Source organism: Maylandia zebra, linkage group LG14 (assembly GCF_041146795.1).
Source record: "Maylandia zebra isolate NMK-2024a linkage group LG14, Mzebra_GT3a, whole genome shotgun sequence".
Lineage (NCBI taxonomy): Eukaryota > Metazoa > Chordata > Actinopteri > Cichliformes > Cichlidae > Maylandia > Maylandia zebra.
Genome location: NC_135180.1, coordinates 33309673 through 33330054, shown reverse-complemented (window position 1 = coordinate 33330054; position 20382 = coordinate 33309673). Strand labels below are relative to the sequence as shown.

Genomic DNA, 20382 nt, shown 5'->3' with positions numbered 1-20382 from the left:
AACTCCAAACAATTGGAAAGATGAACTTAATTTAACATTCATTCAGTCTTTAATAGTATTTGTGCAGTCATCCGCATGCAAGGAACACTCTATTTTGCCATAACCTTTCCATTATTTAGGTTCAGTGCTTATCATCATGTTTTATTCATCAGTTTTGTGACACGCAGACTCTACAGGGGCTGGAAATGTGCATCATGAACTAACAAAGAAAAGAGAAAATGTGCCTCTTGTCCTTGGCAGAGGTGTATAGAGCAATACTTTGAAAAAACAAAGAAATATCACTTGTTTGAGAGTACCTCCTGAAATTAATGAAGGGCCATTCAATTTCCATAATGACAGCAGACACACAAAAAGAATCTACCCTTTACAGGGACATTTCATGCAGTGATTTGAGAAGGATTTGCTAAGGAGATGACAGCACAACCCCAATGAGCTAAACACAGTGAGATGAAGTTTGAGTGGCCAAGTGCCTCCATTAGTTCTTCTGGCAAAAGCAAAGCTTAATCTCCTGTCAGCTCCCCTCAAGCTACTCTCCCAGGACTCAGAGTGCTCTCACCCATCCATCACCTCAGCGGGGACCAACGGGAGACTCCCCAAAGGAGCGAGGATCAAAGCAATTTGCATCCACACCGAAACCATCAAGGCCCAACAATCCCACAGTGACACTCTCCATTTCATTATATCACAACTGTCACCCAAATGAAATGCAAAATGTCATGGAGCGGCAATTACAGTTTTCTTCAAAAGAGCATTTTAACTTAGTTAAAAGCTAAAATGCTAATTACAATGTTCCAAAGGCTAGCCTGTATACCTACCTCCCATGTCATAAAAAAGGAATTATCCACATGGCTGTTTCAACACTCAACATCAAGCAAAGACTTCAAATCCGTTTATGAATTTGTCTGAAATGTTCCCTCGACCCCCTGACTCCCCAATCAATCAATCAATCCAACTGAAGTGCATGACATTTCCAAACAAAAGTAGATTTTCAGTGTACTTCAAATGAGTCAAATACAAGCTGCTGCAGCAGCACAGCACATTGCCGTTCGTCACAAGTCAAAATGAAGTCTTGTGTGTTAGGCTTTGATGATGAGCTTGCACATAGAAACCAGGTAGTTAGCTGCTCGACTAATCTGTGATGGATGAAACAAGAAAGCCATATATCAAGAAAAAAAAAAAAAGGGCAACATTGAGACTTATTCACATGTCTCATGGGACATTATGTGAGAATCTAATCAACAACTAAGCACAGTTAAAGGTCACGGACGCAAGACGGTGCAGCTGTGTAGTGCCATCACAAGAGTAGCTTATGACTGAACACTGTAGACAAACACGGAGAAGAGAGCTGAACAACAGGGGTCTGCAGCAGAATGATTTTAGCTTTCATGCTGCCAAGTTATTACAAAGATTATAATTCACAGCCACATAATTTCCAATCCTGAATAATAGCACATTCAAACTTGACACTCGTCCACCATTCATAGTTCATTTCCCAAACGTTAAATCCAACTAAGACGAGGAATTAGAGCTCCGAAATCCCCTTATCCCACCACTCAGAGTGATATCTATATGGGTTCCTACTGCACCGGGGCCAAAAGAATGGAGCCAAGCCATAAACAACCACCTGGTTGCTAACTGCATTCACACTCAATTAAATATCAGTCTGGAATACCGGAGAGACTGAGTGCTAATATACGAACACAGGAACAGAGCTGCTGTTATTATGCGCAGATCCATTATTCTCAATCTTCCTTTTATTTGATAATCTATTTGGCGAGCGTCTCAGAATATTTCTGTGTTTATGAATTTGGCACTGCTGGGTTTTCCACGAATGGTTATTACCAAGCACAAATGGTTTTCCCTCGTGGATAGCTGCAACATGGGTTGCTGTGACTTGCATTTGTTAGGGCCTTTCCCACTTGTTTGTGCTTTAGTAATGAGGAAAGAGTCTGGAACATGTTGTATATCAATTAGACCATCAAAGCTGGTGGGCATTTATGGCGACGCCCTTTAACCTCAGGGTGAAGGAGCAAATCTTTGTTTTTGTCAAAAGAAATGGGTCCAAACAGATGCTGAAACACGAACTTTCAAAGCTGTTCTCTTCATGAAGATGTCGAAACACATTAATAATGTATTCACTTTGGTTTTAAATCAATTACAGCAATAAAAAAAGAGATAGGAGCAAAGCATTTTCATACATTTCTGATTACGCTTAGAAAACGTTTCTTGCTTTGCTCAAATAAGACATTTCCAGGACGCTTCAGGTGCACTTTTCGAGACATTTTTCCACTCCCTCCATTGAACAGCTTCAAAAGATTTCTACCGTGAATCCCAAGGGAACCAGTTAATCCTGATCTTCTCCACAAGCAAAGGGATCATCTCAATATAAATCAGACAGGGCTTTTGATCAAAGTATTCAATCAGTCTTAAATGCATGGAGCCACACGGAGCCTCACTGCGAACAAGGTCAACATCTTGGTTGTTCTCAAGCTCAAAGGAGTTGAAGAAAACAGGATGTGCCAGAATATTTCTCTAGTAAAGACTTATTAAGAGCTATTAGGCTCAAAGGGGATCACCAAAGTAAGAGCTCCAACATATTACATCGAGTAAACACGTACAACCTGAAGAATGAGGGTATTAGTGCCCATCGAAACTCTGGTGTGACCTTTTTTAGACCACACTTGACTTTCTTCCATTGTTTACTTAAATTGGGGGCCCCTTACAGAGTTTATCAGTCTAGGATGTAAACAGTTTGGTAAATCTTCAGCTAGGCCTTAAAGCCCTCTCTGCATAACTAACCAAAAACATGAACACACATGCACAAATATGCGTTCCAACTAAAAGATTGTTAATAATGACACACCTTAAAAATGAGTCAAATACAGTTCTTAGGTATTTGCTTAATGATCAGCCCCACTTTGGGGAAGCTTTAATGCCAGGGTGATCAATGTCAGAGTATTGCTTCAATTATTCACATATTAATTCGCTCAGCACCACCACCCACTCCAAAACACAAACTCCCAGAAGAATTGGTTTCAGTGTGACAGAGAGTTAAACGTCACCATGAGTCATTCTTCTGAAAATATGATTATTCGACAAGGAAACTACAAAACAAAGCCCCCAATGTGTCATTCGGAGATTAAAATGTGGGAATTAAAATCTATCCTAATTATATTTAATTATTGTAAGTAGTAATTATTTACTATTTTAATAAATCAACTAACAGGCAGGCGCAGAGGATAATATGTTTCAATTATCATTCCAGTGCACTCTGTGTCTCTGCACTCTGCCATTACGATGAAATATTGGAAAAACTTAAAGGGCTGCTGGCCTACATGGCTCGCATTTATCGCCATCTGCCTGCTGCCGGGGTAAGTTCATTTTTTGGCAACTAAATAAGTATTCTGCAGCCGTTTTGGATTCAAAGGCAGACACCACTTTCCATTTTTTTCCCTCACTCCTGTCGCACATTTTGTTGCAAAACATAAGCCATGCAGTCTTATCAATCCACACATTCGTGCATTTGTCTAATCAAGTCTGTCATTACGGGAACATCATGCATCTCTCTCACGCACACACACACACACACAGAAAGCAGGGAGCTAATGATAAAATAAGGCAGACGATTCACTGCTGAAGTCTATTTCTACGGCTTACCTTGAATGTTCAGCGCCAACAGGAGCGCCCATATCCCCACATACACCGCCATGGCACCTCAACTATCCGGATCTGGTCTGATAACCTGAGAGTAGATGGATAGTGCTCACTCGACACAACACAGACCCCGCATGCAACTTCTGGAAATCCCACTTCGGTCCAAACTAGTCTACCTCCCTTACACAGCAGTGGGAGACTTTCGCAAAACTAGAGGATTGGTGTTGCGCTTCTCCGTGCCAAAGCATCAATTTCTCGTCTGCGGCGATTCCCTGTCTGCCAGAGAGAGTTTGCACTAAGGAGAACCTGGCTTGGTCCCCAAAGCAAGATCCAAGCAGCTGTAGAATTGCTGTTTAGGCGTAGAAGTGCTTTACAAAATAGCAGGCAAGAACAGAAAGGAGCGCTGGGTTCTTATCAAAGAAGCTCTTCCAGTTTAACCATATAGCCTTTGTTGCTCCATCCACCGCAGCGCCTGCTGAACTCTCTCTCTCCCCCCCCCCTCCAGTATTGTGGAACTGAGGTAAAGTGGGCGGGAGGTCCTCGATCGATGCTCTACTGGGAAGTTTCCAACACTTAAGAGTTCCTCCGAGGCAATGTTGTTTCTCTTTCCACTTCCTTTGCAAAACTAGCACAACACCTTGCAGATTAGTGGGAATGGTCCCTGTTTTAGTTCCGTATGTCCCGGCTCTCCCGGTGTGCAGCCACGGCCAGCTTTCAGAAATCAGCACACCAGGCCGGCGAAGTTGTTGCAACTCCAGAAATGGTGGGATGCGCCCCCTTTTCTGGTTCTTTTTTGGATGAAATACAGTGTGGCTTTATCCTGCTGCGCGTACCGCCCCGCTGATCTGCCACCACAGTATGTTGCTGACTATCGCTGACGCTTTGGGAGAGAGATCGGGATCGGATGACGTTGTGCAAGGGAGGAGCTTGGATTGTCCTGCAAAAAGCATCGCCTGGCATACTGCAGCAGGCAAGTAGCTCCTACTCGGGGTGCTCTCAACTTTTTTTGCATGCCATGTGGTCTCATATATGGCACGATTGGAGCAGGCGTTAAAAATGTTCGCAGAGGAGTAAAAAATACAACTGCTGGAGGATAGATCTGTCGAAAAGACTGAGTGGGGATGTGGGAAGACAATGGCACAACCCGTATAAGTATACAAAAGTGGAATAATCCAGTGCACGCACTACTCACATATTGGAATCCCCTTAGGGCCAACGGAGCCACTGAAACTATTGACACTTGGCGAGGCGTCTGACAGGAAAAGAGAAATGAGAATCAAAATAAAATATTTCAGTGAATACATGGCCTACATATTAAAACTATTTCTTAGCTCATAGTATCGAGGGAGCCAGAGAATTCAGTCAGTGAAATTAACAGCCAAATGAATCCTATTTCTGTCTTTGTTATTGTCTGTTTTGCGTGGTCTAGCAGACGGAAACAATCCAGTATCAAAATCAAATTTGATTTATTTCCAGTGGCCAAAGGTGAAGCACATATTTTGAGGCTCATCTCATAAGGCAAAGCCCAATAACACTTACCCGTCAATTATTACACTTTCAACTTCAAATTAATTAGATAATTGAGAACGTATATTATTTTTACAAGTGGGGAATACCCATGAATCTCCTCAGTGACGCCTACAGAAACCCCAGACCTCAAGTAAACCACAATTTAAAAAAAAATAAGCTGGGGCAGTGAAAGCTGAATTATGATCCAAAGTTATCCATGCATACACTGCTAGTGAGGTAATGGCTCCTAAATTAAAAACAGAGGAAGTGACAGTGGAGGAATCTGATTTTACTGCAAAAAATGACTCACCATGACTCTGTGTGTCTGGTGGGGTGGGGGTAGAGAGCTAGTTTATATCATGAAGCAACTGTGAGAGCTGACTAACCACACTCAGTAAACCTTTTCCCTTCCGTCTTCCATACTTTCTCATCCTACTCTCAAGAGCAACCAAACAGGAAGGTACTGGCTGTAAATGATTTTGGGGATGAATGTGATAACACTTCCCTCTTGTGGACAGAAGGTCTTTAGATAATTACAACAGATCAGGAGTAACATGGTTAGAATTGCAGATTCGACTGTGTTGTTTGAAGGGTGCTGGTTTGCATGTGGTCCAAATCCTGTCTTTGATCGTGATCTAAGATCAGCTCCACAGAATAATCTGCAGAACAGCAAGAGAAATTGTCTGGCACGACAAAAGAATACCGAGCCAACTGCTTATTAGGGTCAGAGTGGTGGCGACATTATTCATTCTGTATAAAATGGAAAACTACAAACAGCAAAAACTATTCTCTCTAGGTGTACAGTGTGCAGTTTATATACATGCCTGCAGTTCTGTTAAATGTAATAAGAGTAAGACAAGGCATTTCCACAGGGAGCATGCAGATAAACTAAAAAGTTGACATTCTGTTTCGTCAAATAGAAAGAAAAACAAAAGACTCGCTGCTAAAAATTCTGCACACATTTCCTGTGGTAATGGTTTTTACAAAATGTAATCATGCCATCAGAATGTACTGTGTAGTTTGCAGCAAAAATGTTTCGCTGACTATTGATGAGGCACATACTGAAGGTGGAAATTCATGGGTATCACACGAGATAGCAGGAGTATTTTCCAGGGTTATGAATAAAACATGCAATATGAATTAACAATGTCAATTTAACATTACATTTTACCATTGGGAAGATAATCATTTAACTTAATATACCTTGAAAGGTCAGAGCAGCAGGAGAAGCCTGGAGGTATACTGTAGGAATTAGTCTAAATCTGATAGACCTGGAAAATCTGGATCTGGAAGGGAACATAAAATCCTTCCCTTCAAGGCCAACTACCTTAACTTTGCCCTTGAGCAAGGCATTTCATTACTGCAGGTGGCTAAACTTGCCAGCTTGAGTGTTTGTAGCTGTGTGAGTCGAAACTCAGCTGTCAGAAAGCTTCCACACTTGGAACTTCCTACAAGAGATAACAGTTTAAAAAAAGCAACAAAAAAACCTCCGGATTTGCCCCTTGCCTTTGGTGCATTAACTCCGATGCCCCCTTCATCGAGCGGCCGAGGTGATTGATTTACAGGCAAGCTGATGAAATTTGATAAGCTTATTCTGAACTACTGCTTGTGTCAGAGCTCAAGGCGAGGTTTGAGCTGCTGTCGAGACTTAGGAACTGCCCTGCATAATAATTTATGTATGGAGCTGAATCAGAAAAAGTAGCGATGGCTAAAGTACTGAGTAGGTCCAACAAAGGTAACAAGGAAAAAGTTTCTCCACCAAATAAATGGTGATTTGTTTGACTACAGAGACAAAATAATTGACATTATCACAGAATTTTAAAATTGGACATATATTGAGAGGCAGTGATTAATTCAGCTGGACTTTCCGATAAAATTTTCAGATTTAAATTTCACAAGAGTATATAAATGGACAATAGTTCTTAAAACTTGCATGTAAACAATGTAGGTAGTTGGTCCTTTATAGGAGTGTGCATTCTGTGAATTTTGGGCTGATACCAACAGCCAGTGTGGCCACTAGAAGATGCTGATAGTGGTAGTTTTCAACCATAGATGTTAGTCAGTTCAATCGTAGTTGCCAATATGTCAGAGCAGTCAATACCAGTGTTCAGTATTGGTGCGTCCCTAAGGTTTTGTTTCTTTTATGTGTTTTTTCTCAGTATCTTTGTTATCCTTTTTCAGTGTTTACCTTTATTTAAAAGTTTTTAGAAATGACTTAAAGACCCCAAAATTCGTATTCATAATGCCATGGATCAGAATTTGAGGTAAAAACATTCATTTAACTCATAACCACCCAATGATATTCAATTTGCCCCAATTTCAAATTTAAAACCATTGAAAAAGAAATCATTCACTTACATTGTGCCACAGATCAGTACACTATGCACAGGGTGTGTTGCATTTATTTAATGCTTCAATCCCAAATACTGTCGGCACCTCAGGAAGTGATGCAAACACTGATTTATACAGCAAGACATGTGCCGTATTCGTGACCTAATGTAGGCTGTCACAAACTTGCAATTGTGAGCACGAAAAAATATGGCAGCGCATTGGCAATGTGCTGATGAGCAAAACAGAATCCAGGTTTTCTGCAGTCTGTAATAGCATGAAATCTGCATTGGGTCCGACCCAAGTCAGCTTCCCTGGAGAGCAGACAAGTCTTTTGATCCAAAGCTGTTAGTTTGCCTGGCCTGAAAAAAACATCTGATGGAGACATTTTTGCCTAGAAGCAGTCTGAACAAAGGCAAATCTACAGTGCTGCTTTAACATGTGGAAAACTTACATTATATTGTCAAGTAGGATCCGCATGCAGCCACACAGGCAGGTATTCAGGCTGAATACAGCATACTAACATCTGGAAATAAAAAACGCACCTGCTAGGCATCCGTTAACTGATTTCCTTCAAGATTTAATACTGTTCAATTATATAAAAAAGAAGATTATTGATGCATTGCATGATAAAATACTTGAGGAAATAATGACATCAAATCGACATTCTCTAAGCAGAGATGTCCAGGTGGGTATGTTGATAGACAGGTCATAGTGATTATAAATCATTTGTATGTATGTGTATAAGGAAAAAAAGGCAACTTCCAGAAATCTGTGCTACAAATAGAAAGAAAATACACATAGAACAACTCACTAGTTGAACTTACTTAAAATATAATTCATACATGACCATAATAGAAAGTTTATATTCATGTGCTCTAAAAATGTCACACACCAACACAACATGAAATAAAACATAAGAGGAGAAAAGCTAGCAATGGACATATGAGGCAGCTTATATGTTTTAGAAAAGGTGGGTCAATCTTATAATGTCTTTATTGACAATGCTTCATCTAGTTCTTCAAATATAAACCAGTGGGAGGAGAAAAAGCATTCTCTGGTATGACAAGCATGTAATCCAAATCACTGGGAAAAAAAGCCTTGAAGACTTTAGTTCTCAGCTGAGAAGCCCAGAGAATATCAAACAAGTTTTCCGATATGAAATATGAAGTTAAAGCTGAGATATTTACTAATATGTTTTATGGAGGTCAAAGGAAATGGGACAAAATAAAATCCCAATAGAGAGAAAAAGGGGCATTACAAGATTTTTCAGAGGAATAGAAACTATAGCTCCTAATACCAACCAAAGTTTTCATTCCTATGAAAAATATGGTGAGTTTTCTTTATCAAGCTAAACTCAGTATTCTTCCATGAGGTTGTAAATGTGGCAAGCTTTACCAAAAAACATACAAACAAAAAAAGACTATCCAAAGAAAACAACCAGCCTACAGCATTTCATATTGTGTGTGCCGAGCAGGTATTCAGCCTTTTATTTATGAATCGCGATGTCTTCCATTTACTAGACAAGAAAGGCTGCTGTAATTGTGCACGTGAATTTGCCAATGTGTCCACAGAAAATATAGACTTTGGATTATTCTTCCCTTCAGGGAACATTTAGGAAAATGCCAGCGTTTCCAGCTTAAAGAAGAAATCAATCTTGAACAAAGAAGGCAAATTCATATCCTCTCTCTCACCTAAGATGAGTGAATAGCTGGCAAATGGTAAATGGCAAAACAATGTATCCTGTCACAGACACAAAGTAGAGTGGAAATTATACTTTCAATTGGGTTTCCGAAGCAAACACTTGATTTTTAATACTAATATCCTACATATTACTTACTCTAAAACAATATTTATATATATATATTAAATGATTCTAACTTTAAACAACCACAATCCGGTCCACATTTGTCCCTTAACATTTCTTATTGTCTATATATTCTAATACTAAAAGCTATACTAATCCATTTACGGCTGACTTTTCTGTCTCTGAGCACTAGATGAAACTATGTAGAAGTGTTGTGGATTGCATTATCTTTGGGAATGTGGATCCAACAGCTACGTCTCAGCACGAAGGCGCTTTTGCAGTGGCAGCAGGATAAAATCTCTGCTCTGAGGATAATGAGATGGATCACATGCATGGCAGCACTTGCTAAGTTACATGGCTTTAACTATCTATCAGCACACTCATTTTCAAGCCACTTCTTCCTCCTATAGCTTAGATAGGATGTTTCCACTTTGACTGTCTGCCTTGTTAAAATGTGGCTCTTTCTGCACTTATACACAAGCGACCTGACTTCCCCCCCCGACATGAAAACTAAATTATCATACTAAGGGTGCTATCAAGCGTCCCTAAATCACTTGTGGTTCCATAATCACGGCACCTTCCTGATGGCAATAAGCCACATTTATTTCCCTCATCAGTGCTAAAAATAGGCGAGGTTTAGCATAACTGTTTCATCTAAAGCTGTGGAAGGCAGGTTACTGTCAATGATGTCCATGTGCACCAGACAGGGATGATTTGCTTTCAATCCAATCATTGCAAATTGTAAATAGAAACTGCCTCATTTGCTAATGGTCGAGCATTCATTTTGATATCCCCTGGTTTTGTATGACAACCTTTTCATGCCAAAAGCTTTTCAATTTTTTGAATTTTGAAGAATACCCACTTCCCTGAATTGATTGCTGACTGGAGAACGAATTGAATCCAGCCTTTGTGGCAGCATTTAAAGCCGCGGTTTAGCACATGTGCTTTACAAATTTGCAGAAAATGCTCCAGGCCTGTCCTGTCTGATAAAAAGACCTAATATAATTGACATCCTTCTTGCTTCTATACAACAAGGATTTGCTGTGTTGGGAAAGAAAAAACAGCCCCTGTTGTGCTTTAAAATTCCGTGTAGAAAATGGTCTCCATTAGACGCAGTATACCACAGAAATATTTAAAGACAATTTAAAACCGGTTACACCCACAAACTACTCTTCTAGACCCATTATCTAGAGAGCAAAGGAATCAAAGTCAAAAAGTGATGTGAAAAACTTTCACAGTGTTGTCAAAGTACAGGCTACATCAGCAATTTTACAAAGTGATAATGGAAAGAGAATCTCTTTCTCTGAGACTCTGAGGAGGACACCTGAAGGTGACACAGCTGCTCTGTCACCATGCAACTATCACAGTCTCAATCCTCCAGTCGAGATGCTTGATGAATCAGCGTTAAGTTAACTAAATTTCTTGTTTATGTAATTATATTGTCTATCATCTGCTGTGCCACCTATACTGGGATCATTAAATTAGGCCCCTTGTTGAGTGAATGTTTCCAGAGCATTGGACCTCCAAAGCATAATTCTTAAATAACAAATATCAGCTAGTTTGCTTTGCTGTTATATCTTTGACAGGATACCGTTTTTCACTGAAAGCATCCACACACACATACTTGGGCATAGACTTAATAAACCTATAAAAAAACAGACAAAATTGGGCAATGAGAGAGAAAGAACTGGATTTATAAGAAATTTTGTTTTCACTGGACTATGTAAATTAAAGCAGAGTAAATGTACACAAACCTAGATAGGACATTTTGAATGCTGACTGCATCGAGCTCAGGATATTCCCGACTATTGCCTGAGGCGGGTGATTTCATTTTATTTCAAAGGAATGCATCATTAAAAGTGTTTGCAGAGAGACATGTGCTTTATGCTGGTGCCTATTAACTTCTATTTATATTTCATGATTTATTTACCAGGAGCTGATTAGCATAAATTTATCAGGGAGAAATGAGACAAAAGACTACTTTTGGTTTTCCACTAATGTAAAACAATACCAGCCTAAATAAACTGACACTTCAAAATATAAGAAGTGTATGAAAATGATCTTTTAAGCCCGTCACCATATAGGTAGGGATCATGAAACAGATACCACAGAGGTAAGAATGGTGTACAATGAATGTTCTACTCTTTTTTTTGTTTTTCAGAACTTTAACACCACGCCGTAGAAATGTAGCCTCAAGCTGTCTTTGCAGCATACTCTTGAGCAAAAGTGATAGAACTTTACTTGAATTATAAATGATCTATCTTCGACACAGAAGCATACCTTAATGTAAAATCAACATATTATAGCTTTAAAACCGCAAATGCGTTATCACCATGCGTTCACCTTGTGCATATGTTACGACAGACGAACTCGCTGCGAGCAAGGTTTCTATATGTAAAACTACAAAATTATATGTGCATTTTAATGATTATTATTTTCATTTTTCTATATGGTCGTTTCTGCATTTCAAACAGTATCAACGTGTTTGGTGTTTGTCGTACAGATATGGGATTTTAAGCAATGCATTTTCCAGGGCATCTCATAATGCCATTCTGTCAGTTGCTCATAAAGTGTCTTTTGGCTTGAGTGCTTCGATCCATTAGCTACAGTAATATTAGACATTGAGAGATAATGGTCCTTTTTTAAAGTGTGATGAAATCCACAAATCCACACGAGGAGGTTGGAGGGGTGCCAGTGGAGTAAATCAAGGAAGTCACAGTTTGTGTCCATTTGGGAGCTTTTTTTTTTTTCATCTTTGTTCTACTTTCACTTGCTGCTTTGTCATGTTTAAACACTAAAAACTGCTTGATTACATTTTGGAAAAGATTTCAGTTTTGGTTAGTTTTGGTCCAAAACATTAAGACTGCTGTTTGGAAAAATGCCACTTGCCTAGTGCCTTTAAACATGATTCCAAGAGGTGAGAAGTGGATGAATGGAATGAGAGAATAGAATTTCAATAATCAGATATTTTATATTAATAACAATCTGTTGTTTTGTGCGTGTAGTGCTTTTTAAATCCAGTGTTACAGAATACAAAAACACAGAATACACAAAATCCACTACAATAAAATCATAGGCACAGCAAATAAAGCTTAAAAGGTTAAAATTAAGATGAAACTCTAATGATAAGTGATAAATAGCGTATCAATTTAAGATAGTGCAAAGCTAGACTATCCACCTCAAGTCCAATTCAAAAATGTCCAAGTCTAAAGGTTATAATAAAAGTTAGAAGAAGAGTCTTAAGGTAGCATGCATGTCCTCGTATATCTGCATGGCATCAAGCCACAGTCTAATCTCTCTCTTTTGTTTGTCTCGTTTTACAATAATAACATCATCAGGTTGGGCGAAGGTAAGGTAAAGGCATGATCTGACTTTTTAGAGGCTGTCATCTTGTAATTTATACACATAATAAGGAAGATAGACAATATCTGCACTCCATAAATACTCATTAATGCTTTTAACAGCATGGCAGCAGACAGAAACTAATTTCACTCCTTGTGTTCTTGCAGATTTCAATGTAATTTTCTGCACCGGCATCAATATTAACAATTACAAAAGCCATCAGATGTGCACCCAAATTCAATCAATAGCTCTTATGTTTAGCTTTCAGGAAATGATCTGCATGCAAGAGATATATTTTATTTTGCCATTTCAGTGGGATTATTATCTCGTGTTAGGGGTTGGAAAGTCAACATATAACAAGGAGAACAAAAAGTTAGTTTGTGCTCATCTAGCCAAAACTTTTAAATTAAAAAACAACAACAACATACTTGTAAAAATTATCATGTGCTGCATAAAACATTTTAGCAGATATTCATTATGCCAACATACACAGTGTGTACTCCAAACACAACCACTCACTTCTGTATTAAAACATGTTTGTAATACAATGAAGTGAATGAATGAAGTGCTATTTAACTCTTTGAAAAATGTAAAAATATTGCAACTTATACTTGTAAATGCTACTGTGCAGAGTGTGTGGAGTTGAAGTGCTAAGTAAGATGGAGAAAAAAGAGTAAAGTGCTGCAAGGAAAGTATTATATCTGGAGATCTTTAATTTCAGTCTTGTGCTTCAAAGGCCTGCTCTGAGAAAATGAGAGAGTCTGTGAGTGACCAGTAGGCTATCAGCAAATGGGTGGGCAGTGACACAGGGCTCATCATTGGTGCTATTCTGGAGGTGCACACAGGACAAAATTACTCTGTCTGTCTGAATAAATTCTAGCTGTAGGCAACAGGAGTTAAATAATATATTTTATTACAACTGAACCATCAGAAAGTCATGGAACTTATATAATTATAATTTATAAAATGTAATAAAAACCACCAAAGGTAACACATTTATCTATTTATTTTATAAAAGATAAGGAAAAGCACATTTTATTTAAGAGAAGGGGGGAGAAGGCTGTTTATACCTCATAAAGTGCATCTTGTTTATTTTCATATTATCACAGAGGGGGCAAGAAATCAGCTCAAGATCAATCCCGTTTAATGCTTATGTGAGAGAAACATCTGGTTTTCAATTAGATATTTAGCAAGCCCCGCAATAGGGAGTTACCTCAAAGTAGCTGTAATGTCACTGGGCCTGCAATAATGATGTGGCTAATGAGCCTATCGAACAACACGTGGATGGAGAGCTGAGCCTGCTGCAGTATCTTAAGATAACTCTGCACAGTCTGTTTCTCCTGATAAGGTGCAATCTGATTCAAAGAGATCAAGCATGCTGCAGGAATATAAGTCATCTAACAGAAAATAAACCCCAGTCAACAGCCCTAGATTAATAAATCCACCTCCCCCAATCACAAAAACATCATCCTGTCATGTTGGTCTCATATTCCTGTTTGAAACCTCAACAGTTCAGGAGCCTATCTCTGCTGCCTTGTGCCTGCATGAGTTTGAATAATACCCTCTGAGCATGCCAGGGGGTTATCAGCATTCACCTCCTGGTAACAACCTGTCTTATAAAGTTGTTGTGTAAAAAAACAGTTTGTTTGGGGTTTTTTTTTCAGTCAATGTAGCAACATTTGAGAATACAAAGATAACTGAAATAAAAAAAATTGGATCTGCTGTAGCTGATAACACTTCAGGATGTGGAAATTGATTATAGCCTGTTTTCCTCTGCATTTGGATTTTGCTGATTTAACTAAAATCTACGGGAAAATACTGTAGAAACGGATGGATTTTGACCCGATAACATCCTGTATCTGTGATAGTCAAGTAGCTCAGTTCAAGGGCCTCTTTTGGGACAGAATAGGAACTGAAGGCCAGCTGACGAAGTAGTATCACAACAAGGCTTTAAAACGTATTCTATAGTTGTTGTTGTTTTTTTTATTTTGCCATTTGCCGGAAGAAACTCAATTTCTATGATCAACACAGGACTGCAGCAGAACAAGTAGAATGGTGATGTTTTCACTGACTGATGCTACACTGCATCTCTCTTCAGGCATGTGTTTGACACAGGAGAAGTGAGTGTCCCTCAGGCTTGAAACATCAGGAGCGTAAAATGTGACAGTTTTCACATCAGCCTGATATTATGGCCTGATAATAGACTATCATAGACATGTGTTGTCTTATATGCACTGATATGAATACTTGTTTTAAAAGCCCAAAATGGAGAAAAGAGTATAATGCAAAGGAAAAAAATAAACGGTATGAGGATCAGCAGCAAAAAATTTGCAGGCTCTATTTAAAATGCTCATTTTTTCTCACTGCATCGATCTCGATTTGTCTGAAATAATCAGCTCTTGAGATAACAGCAAGATCCAAAAGAAATTTTGTTTGGCTTATAAATGAGCTTGCACATAATCAGAAATTTGTTTCAGTGATGAAATTCAAGTCTCAGCTCCTAGTATTTTATCTCATGCTTTTCGCTGTTTTTCTTGCTTTTCTCAAAGTGGACAGGATAATTTGTCTTATATTGATTTATTCTATGGCTCCTTATTTCTCCTAAAGGGGCGAGGAGGGTGTTCAGAGAAACAGGGAAGAATCCAGTAATCTCCTAATAAGAACATCATTTATTTCTGATGGGACAAAGAAAATACCATTGTGAGCAGCAAAATTTTCCGCTGGGTACTAGGCTCACTCCACTCATCCCAATTTACAGTTGTTTTTTCCCCCCACAAGCATTCTTTTTTCTCTTGACTCTTTCTATAAGGTTGAAAGTTGCATGACCCATAGTTTCACAACAGCCACGTTTATGAAGACAATAAATAGATTCTCCCGTTAACTTATTTCTACATTAGTAAGTCCTCCTTCTGCTTTGCCCGACAGCAACCTATCCCACTGAGCTGCCCATCACTGGTGACTTGCTAACCACACAGGCGGTAATAGGTCTGCTGATTATCTTGATGTAGAGGTGAGTGGCTAAAACCTCTTTCCTGTTAGAGAAGGTGCCACTTCCTTTTTAAAACAGACTCTACTTCTCAGTAAAAACAACGTTTTAGACCCTGTATGATAAACGCAGGCATCCTGTCTGTGATAATTGATTGAATAATTTGCAATGCATCATGCTGTGTTTCCAACTTGTTGAACAGAAATGTGCATTTAATGCCTGGTACTGGCATAAAGGGAAATTGGACCATTTTTCTGTAAACACAGAGAACTGTTCCCTGATGGACGATGAACATTTTGTCCTAATGCTTGGATGAAATCTAAAAAATAACACTATTTTATCATTCTTGTAAAATGAGAAATATTGGAATTGATCTAAAATGATTTGAGAAAAAAAGAGAGAAATAGAAGAAAACATTTGTAAATGTAATTTCAGTGCATTTCAATTCAGGGCTTAAAGCAATGTATGAGGTAATACACTGCATATACATTACATAAATGCTTATAGTGTATACAAGGCAATAGTAATTGTGTAAGTGAAAAATACTGCATAACGTCTAGCAAAGTCCTGTAAGTAAAATAAAACCGTGCTGATTAATGAAGCAGTAATTTTAGCTGCTTGTGTGTCTGCAGCAACAATCTGGGTACGACTATAGATCTTCTCAAAAATGGCAGGGTCTTTTATTTGGAAAAAGTAAGGCCCATGTAGAATACTACTAAAGATTTTATACAGATGTCTAAAGGGAACAGTAGACACCATTTACCTCTAACGATAATAAAAAGTAAAGTGGGAGAGATTCTCGTTTGAGAAACAGACAACAGTCACCCTTAAATAATAGCTTCATTAAATGGTACATGTCAGCAATAAAGACATTGCTCCATGATGCTAGCACTTGTGCAAAGAAAAGACCTATGTCAAACTGACCAATAAAGGAAAAAACAATAAGATAAGAAGAAGAACAGAGTGTACAGAGGATGATCCAAATAAAGTGACAGGCAAATCTAGGATATTTTTGAAGTGTTTGGATAAAAATCTAAGAACATTTGTGAGTCACAGAACACCAAAAACATGCTGGAAGAGTGCTTGATGCCATCTTTCAAACAGGGCGGAGGAAATGTGATAGATGCTTTGGCTGCAGTAAAGTGGGAGATTTATAAAGGATGAAAGAGATCTTGAACAAGGCTGTAACTTCTTTTTTTTCTATGCCATCCCGTGGAAACCTTTTAACTGAACCATTTTCCTCTCATAATAGAGCAATAACAACAATTTAAGCTAGAAGAAGTGTTTGATTGCTTGATGAATATGGTTGTCATAGCAAACAGAAAGCTGAAATAGCTACAGGGGTCCTACCAGCCTGCCACACTCTGGTCTGAGGTTCTTTTTGATGATAAGCCGACCTGACAATATTTTTACTGTCCCCATAGAAAAAGGAAGAAGCCATCACACTGACTTGATCAAACAAGATCTCAAACATCATTTCACTGCTGGAGACAGGATGGCTTACATTTGAAAACAAAATCTGCTTCGTGACCTTTAAAACCACAAAGAGACTAAAACAGGTATGAGTAAAGTTAAAATTCCCATTATACGAACCAGCAGAAAATAATAAATGCTGATAGCTTGGAAAACAACAAATAAAACAAACGTAATTGCAAGATAGAAAAGTGCAGTTATTTTTGAAAATATGAGAGAATATATTTAAAACGCGTCAGTGCTAATGTAGCAGTCTAACGATCAACATGTACAATTAAATGGGCATATTCTTAAAAAATATATCTATAAATAAATACAGCTGATTACAATTTTCATGTTTTATCCTAATTTCAATTATCAGCTTTAGTTGCTAGTGAAGCTTGAAATACCATCTTTTACTGAACAATAATTCTAATGACAATTTATAACAATATTTAAGTAAATTGCAGCAATGTTTGTAAAAGCTTTGCAAAGTGCTGTACATTTCACTGCAGCAATGCTTTGATGAGTACACACCATGTGCTTATGTGACATGCTATTTGAAGGAGAGGGAACCTGAGGAATCGAAGAAGGTGATGAGCTGCTGTCTGAGTTAAAGCCAGCTTTTGGATGTGTAGGCTATATTATCTATTTGGCCGCCAGAGCACAGGGCTGTGCTTGTGGTGTGATAACACACGACCCACACATAAAACAGGCTTAGTCTCCTAGAAAAGTTCTTTAATCAGCCTGATGCGCTTAGTGAGCAAAGACTGTGGGAATTGAAGTGAAGAAACTCAGGTCAGATAATGAGACTTACATCTGTAACATAGAGAATGTGATTTCCTTGAATCCAGCAGAGGAAGAAGAAAAGCTCATTATCCTTATCACTTGTCAGAGAGGCAAGATATCGATATTATGCATATTTTGTGAGGCTCTTGTCGGAAATTAGCTAAATCCCTTTTTTTTTCTCCACAGTTTGCATTTTATGTGTCCATTTTCATATTTCACGCCTTCAGATGCACGAGGCCACTGTTTCAATTTGTCTCTTGACTTCGTCAGTGTTCTTCATTTTTGCAGCCTGTTCATTCATTTCTCCCTGGAGACCATCCTCACCCTCTGGAAGGGAACGGCCCAGTTTTTGGTGTCCTCCCAAGCAACAGACAAAATAAAATGTGATGGATGTGGGGGGAGATAGGAAAACAGTTTATCAAACCACGAACACACATTGCAACATGTAATTATAGCTGACATTGATTAGTGCTTAGATTAATCATTGCAACAGTCTGATGCGATTTCCACATTCTCACAGAAACCTTTTCATATTTGAGAAAGATTCCCTTCCATGAATTGAGCTTGGCTGCAGACTGTATATTTTGTATTTTATTCATGTATTATAATAGGAAAGCTGTCACAGTTTGAATTTTCTTTATGCATGAGAGGCTACAGATTCTTGAATAGGAAACTATCTTTTTATTCTTTTCTTTTTTTCTTTTTTTTTTACAGAGGTCAGACTGTGGCTCCAGCTACAAAACAGCATGCCTGGAGCAGTTACAGTGTATGCTCAAGGACACTTCAGTATCTCACATGCTTGCTGTTATAGGGACTTGAAACTATTGCAGGGGTGTTCTCCTAACTTGCTATTATGCAAATTTGCCGAGAGACAATGTCATGGTCACTAGAGTCACATCATCAACGCTTGCTGTAAATAAAATGCAAATAAATCTTATGTGTATGCAATTGGGTAATCAAACTTTTAGTGATGTAAGAATGGAGGGCATCATAAAGGGTCAATCAGCAGCATAATAACACTTCATCTACCATAATTTAAGCCCCCTTCTCGCTGATTGGAGCGTACCTTTTAACAAGTACGGGATTTAAAGTTTTACACCAAAGAGTTTCAAAGTAATTTCTGGTTGTTAGTATGTGATTAATGTTATGTTACATTCACAGGCACAGTTAGAGAGCCTGGAACTTCAGATAACAGCTTAACAACAGCACTCGCACAATACTGTATAAATCCATTGACACAGGGTGTAATTATAAACTACGTTTCTGATTGTTTGTCTCACCTCTTTGGGGTGGAAGTCACCTTTATTAAACAAAATAAAAAGGCTCTTTTTGTTTTTATTTACTTCAAAAAAAAAATTGGGTGGATATATAGTATATCATCAGTGCTGGTTGCCCTACAGTTTTGTTGAGTTCAAACCTCCATTTGGCTTTTGAATGAATGTTTTGAATGAGTGCATTACAACCCACACTCTGATCCTGCAGTGCAACACTCAAACACAACCTGCAGTCTTTAAAGAAAATGCCTACTGCGAAACCTGATTTGGGAAAGTGCCAAAAAATTCGATTAATTTTTTTTAGAAGTTTAAGAAAATATAATCACTGTTCCAGTAATGTTCCAGCTCAGGAACTGAACCAAATGATGCTTAGCATGCTGGTCTGAGAGAAATCAAAGCCTCTACACTGTGAAATGTTATTTTTCATCTGTTCCTGCTTTTATTAATTCATGAAAGGCACCATAATGAAACAGTCTGAGAAAGCTACAAAAAGTGCTTAGTGTCTGCTTTAGCTGGGGTTTTGTTTGCCAGTAAAAACACAGTTCTTTTTACAACACAGTCAACACCTAAGGCTCTTCACAATGCAAATGCAGCTTAAAATCAATGATGCATGTGTAATGGATTTCCTACATTCGAAATAACTGACTGAGCAATGAGCACTATGTGCATCTGGTGCAAAGGAGGCGATGCGTTTAAGTCCATTTGGGACACGGGTCGTTCATTTTATTTATGCAAAAAAAGAATAATAAAAGAAATACAGACAATGCAGAATTACCGGGGAGTGGAGCTGGAATATTCTTTATTGAAATAGCTGTGCCCAAGACTGGTTAGAGCCCAACGTAGCGCTCCCTTTTAGCATTATATAAGAGATGTCAAGGCTGGCTTAGCTAACACTCCTCCTGATGCTGCGAGCTACTCATGCTTGTTTTACATCCTGTTATGCTGCTGTGAGATTGGTCTTTAGAATCTCTGGAGACCAAGTGACTTTTCTTGTAGAGATCAGTGCCTTTGCTCTACATAAAAAAATTATATAATGTATACAATCACTTGCTTGTCAGCATGCGTTTCTGTGCCAGTGGTTGCAAATAGCTTTTGTTTTAAGTACTTAGCAAATGAAAATGACATGCAACATTTGCTATTTCTCTCAACTGGAGCCTCAATGTTGCTCTCAGAGAAACTGAACTGCTTTTTTTTTCCAGACAAAAAGGAGGCATAAAAAAGTTCATATTTTTTCTACCAGG

At 38.4% G+C, this 20382-nt stretch overlaps 1 protein-coding gene across 10 annotated transcripts in view; it reads right to left on the bottom strand.

Annotated features, from left to right (window-relative positions):
- nectin1b (nectin cell adhesion molecule 1b) overlaps nucleotides 1-4533 on the bottom strand; it is a 156842-nt gene extending 152309 nt beyond the window's left edge. For 8 of the 10 annotated variants that reach the window (XR_013093014.1, XM_076873390.1, XM_076873394.1 and 5 more), the window contains exon 1: nucleotides 3658-4532. Coding sequence is in view for 9 of the 10 variants with exons in the window: in XM_076873390.1 (XP_076729505.1) it covers nucleotides 3658-3709 (52 nt within the window). In the remaining variant the exon portion in view is untranslated. Of the gene's footprint in view, nucleotides 1-3657 lie in introns of all 10 variants that reach the window. The other 2 variants (XM_076873395.1, XM_076873391.1) reach the window with 1 other exon arrangement.
- Nucleotides 4534-20382: the final 15849 nt, after the last annotated feature.